We start from the raw sequence: 10,566 nt of genomic DNA, 5'->3' as shown, positions 1-10,566 counted from the left end.
GACCCGCTACAATGTGCCGGATTATTACTTCGGTCACTGTTTTCGCCCGCTGGTCGGCAATCGGTACAGCGTCGACCCATCGTGTAGCATGTTCCGTCATTACTAGTAAGTATCGGTTGCCGCTATCCGTCTGTGGAAATGGTCCCATCACATCTACCGACCATAGATCACCGACTGCGGTTACTGGGACCGACTGCAATGGCGGTTGCATGTATCTATCGCTTTTCATTAATTGGCACTGCTGGCACGTCAACACATATTGGGCCACATCGTCTCTCATGCCTGGCCAGTATGCACTTTGCCGTAGTAAATCTGTCGTTCTTGCGATACCTGTGTGCGCTACCTGATGGCATTCGTGTATCATCTTACGCCGCCAGTCTTTCGGGATCACAGCCACCCAATTTTTGTCATCATCCTGCCAGACCAGAGCTCCATATGTGTTCACTTTCAGTCTTTCCTTTTGCCGAAGCAACATTATTACCTCCTTGTCCATTGCTCGTTTGTCAACATCTGCCCCCTCTCTTATCACTCTGATTACCTCTCGAAGTTTAGGATCAGATTTCTGTTGCCGGACGAGTTCTAGTGGGTCTCCCTCTATACTGTTCACTGCGTATGCTGTCAATGGAAGCTCGGCTTCCATGTCTGGTCTTGACAGGTAGTCCGCCATTACATTTTCCTTCCCTGGAACATGCCCGATACTGAAGTCATACTCCTGCAGACGTATCATCCATCGCGCCAACTTCCCACGTGGGTCTCGTGCTGTTTGTAGCCACTGCAGAGGTTTATGGTCAGTCTCGATGTGAAATCGTCTACCTAACAGATATGGTCTCCACTTGTCTACTGCCCACACAATCGCTAAACACTCCTTTTCGATCGTTGAATACTTCTGTTCCGCAGGCGTGAGAACGCGACTTGCGTATTCCACCACTCTATTAGACTGACTTAAAACGGCACCTATACCATGGTCACTTGCGTCTGTTGTCACTGTAAACGGTTTCTCCAGTTCGGGCAGTCTTAGCGTCATCTGGCGGTCGTCCAGCACGTTTTTGATTTGATTAAACGTTTGTTGGGCGGTTTCAGTCCACGAAAATTTAGTGTTACTCAACAACTTATAAAGGGGTGCTGCTATTTCGTTGAAATTCTTGATGAACCGACTGTAGAACGCCGCCCTTCCCAGGAACTGTCTCAATTTCCTTTTCGAATTCGGTACTGCAACGTTCTTTATAGTCAGAATTTTCTCCGGCAGTGGTCTTATTTCTCCATTTCCCACTTTATGCCCCAACAACGTGATGCTACTTTTAGCCATCTGTGACTTGTCCTTATTAATTCGAAGTCCGAATTCTTCAATTCGCTTCAAGACCGCTTCCACATGCTTGACATGATCTGTTTCTGTCTGGCTGTATACAACTACATCGTCGCCATACACTTCGACATTATCTAGATCCCTGAGCAGTAGCGACATTAATCTTCTGAACGTAAATGGTGCACCCGCCAATCCAAACGGCATTCGTCTAAATTGATATTGTTTATCACGTATGGTAAATGCTGTTTTGCTTCGATCGCTCTCTTTTATAGGCAGCTGCCAATAACCTGACCGCAAATCCAACACTGTAAACACTGTGGCATTCTGCAGCCGATCTAATGTTTCCACTACTGTTGGCATTGCACACGGCTTTAGTTCTGTTATATTATTCAGTTCTCTAAAATCAACACAAAATCTATATTTCCCATTCGGTTTCTTTACCAAGAGTACCGGTGAGCTATATGGGCTGTCCGCCTCCTCAATTATTCCTTCTTTCAGCATCTCTTGGACCTGTCGATTTACTTCAGCCTCTAAGTGCACAGGGACACGACGTGTTGTGAATATACTTCCTCCATCGTTCTTTATCGGGATTTCGTGCTTTACTTTGTCGCAAAATCCGTACGGTTCTCCTTCTCCAGTGAACAGCTTCGCATACTTTTTGCACAACTCGGTGATGTTTGGTTTCTTCGTCGGAACGGCTGTTGCCACTCTAACCTCAGCCACCTCGCTACTTTCATGTATTGGGAATGAACCGTACTTCGTGACCACCTTACCGCTTCTTAGGTCAACTATGGCTTTTACTTCTCTTAGGAAATCTGCTCCTAATATTGGTCTCGACAGGTTTGCGGTTACCACGAACGGGAAACTTATCGCCGAACCATCCACTTTTACGATACTGTTAGACACGCCTAATACCTCTAACATATGCCCTCCTATAGTGTGAACTGCGACTTTACACGGCTTGAATCTCTTACATTGCTCTTTACCTATTAACGAAACTGCTGCCCCTGTATCGATTAGGCACACTAAATCTAGTTCATTTACGTTCACTCTTGCATAGACTGCCCCTCTATCTACTAATGCAACAACCCCCAGATCCCTAGAGTAAGAAGGAAACACGTAACGTCTAAAATATCTCCGTTTTCGTCGTGTTGGACAGTTTATCTTCCAGTGTCCTGTCCCTCCACATGCGAAACACTTATCATTCCTTTTACGAATCACTCGTAATGCCGCAATCTCGTGCTGCAGTTCTTCAATCTTCTTCTCAATGCTGCTTATCTCCTGACTTTCGCACGCGACCGGAGCTACTGTTCGTGTCATCAACTGCCGCGTCACCTTTGCAAGCTCACTGATATCCATAGGTTGCGCGGCGTGTACCAGTCTCAGCTGCCGGGAAACGGCAACTGGCACGCTCTCGATAAACTGCGACGCCAACAACTGTGCCTCCGACTCCTCATCCAGATTTGGCAGCGCGCGACGCAGCAACTTGGTAAGCTCGACGGCCAGCACCAGCGGATCACCATCGATCGGCAACTTCGCCACTCGGAACTTCTGCAGTGCTTCTTCTCTGTCCACTGGGCTATCGAACTCCACGATCAACCTCTCCGTGACTGCCTCCCATGTCGTCTTACCGCCCGCACCGTCCAGGCTGTCATATACAGCTTTCGTTCTGCCTCTCAGCAGCGTCCCCAGCACCACCGTCTTCGCCTTCGGCTCCTTCACTCCCACCAGCTCAGCCACGGCTTCGAACTCCTTCAGGAAGCTCATCACATCTCCGTCCTCAAATTCCTTCGGCCATGGGATCTTCATCCTTGGAGGCAGCGACACCAAATGTTGTGAATGAGAACACAGGTGAGGACAACCAACTATGTATTTAGCACAAATTACAACGTTACTTGGTAAAATACAAAAACCATGCTATGATACACTATTTGCAAAATGTTCTTCAATTGCCTCAGGCTTCATTGTTCCTGGATTTTCACACAAATTGCTTTTTATTTCTGTTCTTCTCTTCTTGATCTTCTCAATCTTCTGCTGTCAGATATTCTATTCCTTACTCACCATATATACTACTTATGTTGATATCAGTAGCTCACACCACAATGGTAGTAGTAATAATACTAATAAATATACCATATCTAAATAAAATTTTAGAAAAAACGCATGGTATAAACTATTTGATTATCAAGTAATTTGAGAGGTATGTAAAGGTAGATATACAAGCTGCAAGTCACACGTTATTATTAGTGATCTAAAAGTACCACTTGGAGTATATACATGTCATGTGACATATAATAGAAACTTGACTTTAAAAAAACTTTTATATGAATGATATATGCTTAGGTTGACTTTACAAATGTGCAGATAAAAATGTGTCTAGAAAAATATTGCATCAAGTTTTGATGGTGCAATTTATCTCGATGGAGCGATTGGTGAAGATGTAATAATCCTGTAAGGATCATTGTCTCGGGATTCAGTATATTTATAAAATTAACCTGCATCTACCAAACAATTGGTTTATAGCATTTTTACTTGGTTCTAATCGCAAGCTTTTACTTGACTAATTTCGTTTCCTTAATATTTGCTACGTTTTTTGCCGACTGTAAATTAAAACGAATAATTCATAAACTTATTGCAGAGTTTTGTATCACAAATGCCCTAGTTATATGTACATTGAGAATTAATATTTATGGTGCGTTGTGTTTGTGATTTTATGTACATTATAACGTTAGTCTTTAAATCAGTATATATGAATATAAGATAAAGCTGGCTGGTTTTCCTGGTGTCCTGATTGATCCACTGAGGTCGTTGTGCCGGCTATCGATCGTTAGCATACACAGTGACTGTGTTAACAGACTCAGTGTTAAAGACCATAGACTGAAGCGACGACAATATTCACAGATTTGTCATATTACACGATTGATTACGGTGTCAAATTGTTCGAATTGTGAGAAAGAATTACAGATAGTTTGTTGCTGGGACCTATGTTTTTAACTAGACTTTATATTTTGGCAATTTCGGATAATGATGCGATCAAGAATTAGTTATAGAGCCCTAGACAATTTGATCTGTTCGAGGGTGTCAGAATTGCTTACTTTAATGATGATATCTATTAAATTCTTTTAACATTTATAAAACATGAATTTGGGCTCCAAATAACGGTAATACTGTGGATGTCAGAAATATTATTCGATGTTTAACCTTTTATTAAACATAGTGCAATTAGTGTTAGCGGGATATAGATTGAATTAAGGCATGTTCCGTACACGATTGTGTTGAAGCACGATGAATGACCATGTCTTAGCCAGTAAGCACTAGTGGATACTTGAAGAAGACACTAGAATATTTTCGTGCAAAATTACAAACATACTAACGTTTTCTTTATTCTGATTCTTACTCCCACTCAATCTTATTTATTTGGAACATATAATTACGTTAGTGTTCAACCGTGTTCTGAGTTAGGGACATGTCGAGTGAAGTAAAGTGTTCGAAGAATACTAAGTAATAAGAGTATCTAGACCGTAATGAGTCTATAATATTTAGGGATTTTGGTAACCCGAGAAATTATGACGCCCGCATCTAAGTACTTAAGTTTAGGTTTTTAAACTAAGTTAGGGGATCCAGTTATTTCTGAACGTTAAAGATTGGTAGAAATGAAGATCAGTGTACGCACTGATTGTCTTCTCAAGGCTGTCACCGACTTCAACTCTTCTCAACATTCTTTGGTTTGAATAGCGGGAAGTATGTACACTAGTAACAGAAAGAGAGGCTTTGAATATCCTACATGATCCCGACTCATTAAAATACAATTAGAATTCACCTGTATCAAAATCATGGCTTTCTCACTCTCTCGTCTTAATGTAATTGAATTGATTTGGTAACGTGTGATTTAAACGAATACAAAAAGGATCAGAACTTAGTACGTGAATACATACTTTGTTAATAAGTCTCTTTGATGTCACATAAGTAACTTAAATAAAATTCTATTTCAGGAAACCAATTAAAAATAAAAGCAAACTAACTTTAAAGTATACTCATCCTTGTTAGCATTTTTACCGCCCGACGACTTACAATTACCAGCAGCCCCAGAAGAAGCTGAACTTACATTCGAATTATTAGAAAAAGTTGTTTTATTTGATGTGATATTCATTGATGGAGGTGTTTGTTTTGTTTCACAAGATTTTGAATTTGACGATGTACAGTTCGATTTGGCTCTATTATTATTATTATTATTATTATTATTATTATTAGTTGAATTAGAACAAGTTGAGGTCGACAAACCCGATGTGACTGAAGCAAGTAGTGACGTAGATTTCTTGTGAATTAATTTATCTTCCTTCATATCAATGTCCCTCTTAATACAATTTACTATATGATTGTCCGCAGAAACAGTATCCGGAACAACAGAGTTAGGGATAGATGGAACCTTTACAAGAATCGTTTGAGCAAGAGAGACGGCCACATACGACTCAGGCTAAAAATGTAGGATCAGAAACAAAATTTTGTGGCGAGGAACTAATAAGGAACTAGTAAAAAGGACTCAAAAATAACTGAAACAGTTAAAATAAGTCACTATTTTCCGAATTACAAGGTACTGAGTTTAAATAGAAACTTTTTTCTACCATTTGCGCCAAAGTAAAACAATTTCCTATGCACATGAACATCATGTCATAAATAATCTTCACTGCTTTTACGAGGAATCACAGCTACTATACAGAGTTGTCTTAAATAAACTAGATTCTGACACAAAGGTAATTTTTGTATTTTACAAACCAGCAATTCGACATTGTTTCTTCATTATTGACAGAATACGTAAAATTATAAAGGAATAAACTTAGTTTTTTCCTGAACATTATGTGCTAAACCTCACTGCGCTAATTTGCTGTGACAACTAGGGACGATGGAGATTTGTCTCAATTTGTATGACTGACTGGCGTTAACTCATGGTCTTGAAATTTTTTATATTGATTTGTATATGACTGTATGACTGCAAACCTTGAAATGATAAGCAATCGTAGTGATCTTTTAATTTCTCTCTGAAACGCATAAAACGTGAGATGAATGAAAGTTTTGAGTGAGCAACTACGAGGCAAATCTATGTAACTTTACTGACGATTACTGGACTAAAAGAAGTCATAGAAGAAACTGGCCACAATTCATGGTAATAGCTAGTAAATAATACAAATAGAAATATATGGACCAAATGTCTATTAGAGTACGTTAACGTTATATTTTTCTAATTCGACAGTAATTTTCTCACTGAATAAAAGTAAATAACTGTTCTCCTCAATATAAATGTAATATAATATAAAAAGTACCTGCTCTGAAGGTGTCGATGGTACAGAAGTATGATTATTCACTGGTTCGTCATTTCCTAATCGAAATGTACATTCTTGTGAAACACCATTATCATTTGAACATAAAGAAAGATCAGAACAATTATCACCACGAGTAGATGAATAGACAATGCGTGTTGTACGGGGATGATTCAGAGACATATTCTTCTTATTAACACTTGAGGCAGAATGATTATCTTTATCTCTGGAATGAATCGTGTTAACCCTATTTAATTCAGGTATATGTCCAGATGAAGTTAAATTTGGCACGGTGGATGTGGGAGAAGAAATAGCCAGTGTTGAACAGTTATTTTCACAAACCATATTCGAATGTTTAGACTTAGGAATGGTGTCTTTATCGAAAGAAAAAACAGAAAACATGAGGCACTTCAATATAATGAGGTACTTGAACAATAGATGATATTACGTCCCACCATAGCCTGAACACAAAAAAAATCAAATTATCAATCGAAATCAAAATAAATTTCAAATTACATAATGGTACTTAAGTTGACTTGCTATTATACCTATCATGAAATTAACCAAAATTTCTTAGTTAAATAAAGCGGATTTTCAGTGTAGATAAATGACTTTTTGTTGAAAATGCTACTTGAAAATTATGTGTTCTGCAACTAAACGAAAGTTCGAAAAAACTAATTTTGACCGAGCTAGGAATCCCTAAGCTTCTGATCAAAATTATTTTGATGCACACAGTCCACCTAATAAAATCAGAACTCCTTATACTGTGGTACTACTTATGTCTGTCGACATAAGTACCATGTGACACTAATCAGAAGTAGCAAACCTGGCAACAGAAGGCTGAGATGCCCTAGTTGAAGAGAAGGAAAAATAAAAAGGAATTGCGAACTTGAAAAATTATACAGAATGTGAAGGATAAATGATGGAAATTCGTAAATGAAGTATTCAGTGCATAGTTTTTATATTTACCAAGATACTCTGTAATTTTGTATTAAAATACGTTGGTTTTTCACACCTGTGCTCTCGTTAACAATAATACCACACACAACAATAAAGTTTATCATAATATCATGAATTATAATGAGAGAAAAAAGGTCAAAAACCAAGATTATTTTTTTAAATTCAAAGTGTCATACGATGAACTTATCATGCTCTCATTGCTTCCTATGTGTAAAAACCCAAATTAAATGAGTTGATTTAAAAATTGCTGTCATTGAACAACGTTGTAATACAGTACAGGTCTGATAGTCAAAACCAAGAAGCAGAACCAATTAATGGAATATGTGACTACTTCTGAGACTCAAATGGTGCATCGATGTGCATTTATCAATGATTGGTGGTCGTTAACTAATTTATAGGTCGCTAATATTGTTTATCTCATTATGATTAACGTCCTTTACTTGTGATTGAATATACGAAGAAAAAGTACCCAAAAGTATCTAACAGCTACATCTACAATTCTGTAAAGATTCTTGAAAATGGAAATATACATATAAAAAAAGGAATGTAAGGGAATTTTTTTTAGACAATTTGATGTGTCTCAACGAGTCCAAAAAGCAAATCTGCATAAAAAACTATCTTAGGAAACATATTCAACTAATTAATACTTCAGTATGTATTACAATACAGCGACATTAAGCGCTAGGCATATATGCTTTTAGATTTCGTATGCAACAAGTTCACAGAGTATATATTTCACTAGAAAACCTAGAGAAAAATGGAAATATGAATATTAGCATTTTACGAAGACTTATCAGATAATAATGAAATATAACAAAAAAAAATTTACTACTCTTAGAAATCTTAAACGTGAAGAAGTCATTGTTACCAGTCGTCTGTTTTGTACGAGTGATGTAAACGCAGAAAATAAATCTAGAATGCAACGAATCGAAACTTACCTGATTTTAAATAGCACCAAAGTTCCTTTGGTAATGCCTCTTCCAGAATAGAAAAAAACGTTATATTTTGTGCTTCCACAAGCTTTTGTCTTCTCTGTGAATTAGGAATATATGAACCACATGAACATTTTAAAAGTTTGCAATAAGCAAATAAACTTGAATGATAAACATTTTATAATCCATATGAGCATCGGTTCAAGTTGCTACATTAGCACAGAGAAATAAACTTCAAGACAAATACCAGAGCAGCAGAAGTAGTAACAGTATCGGTAATAACAAAAAAGGAAATTTATAGGGTGATATCAGGACTTAGGTTCTAGAAGACAAAAAGTGAATGTCCTCCCGCCATTGTGAACTATTTCGAACCATGCACTTCAAAGTCCCCAACCATTAGCTGCTATAACCATGCGGCCCCTAAGCAGGTAGTCTACAACTACCTACATGGTTCAATCCAATTTTTAGGGACTTAGTAGGCTGATATAATGTTTTGGTTTGAAGACTACTAGCTTTCTTCCAATCTGCTCTTACTCCTAAATCAGGCAACATAGGAAGGTGATGGTCGGACATAAGAAATACATGTCTCAACCAAAATGGTGGATGAAGATCCATTACTTTATTAATGGACTAGCCATCTTCATCCGTAACCTCGAGAATGCTTACTCAGTTTTCCCGAAATCCTTCAAGGACACCTATGATCAAATGCCAGTAACCTACGGATATCCTCTATTCATAATGGATAAGTTTCGTACATATAAAGTGAGGTGGAGTGAACTGCTGAGCAGTAAACTCGTCCTTTGGTTGGGAGACAAATATCTCACCTGCGCCACAAGTGACGCAAGTTGGCAAAAAACCAATCAAGCCTTCTAAATACATGATGAGATATCATCATACACTAAGCCATTGGGACTGATGTGACTCCTAAGATAAGTGAAGCGGCCGATATGTTTAACTTCGTTACTCTCTATAACCAATTCAGGCGCTGGCGTAGACCAGTCCTAAAGCAACGTTTTGGGTTCGAAAAGAAAAACGCATCCTAAATATGCTTGGATCACTGCAAACAGAAATTAGTGTATGAGAGTGGAGTAAATAGTATTAATAATAATAATAATGGGAGAAACAGTTCGGTTAAGATAAATACGACTAGAAAGAATTCTTTCAGTTAAAATAGTTAAGTCCACCGCCATAAAGAAAGGAAGAAAACTACGGCAGGATCACAATGGCTTCTATTCTGAACCATGTCTGATAAGGTCTCTGGCCACTGTGTTGCACCATCTCTAGGATCCCAACCAGGCAGTTGTGAAGGGACAGCTTTCTTTCATACCACGATATTATGTCATACACTGACCACCTCTCTGCTTTTCCAAAGCAGTCCCGCCGTCGGCAAATAATGCACGACGTGGAATTCTCTGGGACGACATTCGTAAAACATATCAAAGTCACCGAAGTCGGTGTTTCTAAATGGTGACACCAACTGACTGATCGTCACTGTGTCCGAACAAACAATGCCGAACCCCTGCATTACTAACTTGCTACTAATTTTGCCACTGAATGTTAGCAATTCTTCGTAAACAAAGATGACTAAACACACAGAGTCATCTAACATCCTTAACTTGAAGAGGTCAACGTTCACAAATATAGAACAAAACTGTTCTCACTAACGCGTTGTAGATCCGACCTTTTACAACCAGACTAACATCACGAAGGAGCCAAGTATGGCCCAGATGGGTATAGGCCGCTCTGACTTTCATCATACGCCTGCATCAACACTTACTCAGTTATTCAAATACACGAACTTCTCGACGACTTCTATCTGCTCAGTACCCAGGGTGAGTGCAGGTTCAGAGTCTCGCCAGTCTTGTAGAAGTACTTTGCACTTGGAAGGTGCAAAGAACATACCATACCTACTGGCACTGATTGCCAATTGATTAGATGCGGATTGCATGGTTTGAGTATCATCGCACAGTAAGACATAGTTCGCATACTAAAGGTCGAGCAGTCTTTCTCCAGACAACAGATCCACACCACCATTACCTACATCCATCTGAGCTGT

The 10,566-nt window shown here is 38.6% G+C and overlaps 1 protein-coding gene across 1 annotated transcript in view; it reads right to left on the bottom strand.

Moving 5' to 3' along the window:
- Nucleotides 1–5,303: 5,303 nt before the first annotated feature.
- Nucleotides 5,304–10,566, bottom strand: part of Smp_177280 (Tmem57 protein, putative) — a gene marked incomplete at both ends in the record, with an annotated part of 28,072 nt that continues 22,809 nt past the window's right edge. Inside the window, 3 exons of the mRNA XM_018792697.1 lie at nt 5,304–5,777; nt 6,622–6,992; nt 8,517–8,606. Of these exons, the coding sequence (XP_018644438.1) occupies nt 5,304–5,777; nt 6,622–6,992; nt 8,517–8,606 (935 nt within the window). The remainder of the gene's footprint in view (nt 5,778–6,621; nt 6,993–8,516; nt 8,607–10,566) is intronic.

This window comes from Schistosoma mansoni, assembly GCF_000237925.1.
Source record: "Schistosoma mansoni, WGS project CABG00000000 data, supercontig 0187, strain Puerto Rico, whole genome shotgun sequence".
Lineage (NCBI taxonomy): Eukaryota > Metazoa > Platyhelminthes > Trematoda > Strigeidida > Schistosomatidae > Schistosoma > Schistosoma mansoni.
The sequence above is the reverse complement of the archived record's forward strand: the minus strand, read 5'-3'. Positions and strand labels throughout refer to the sequence as shown.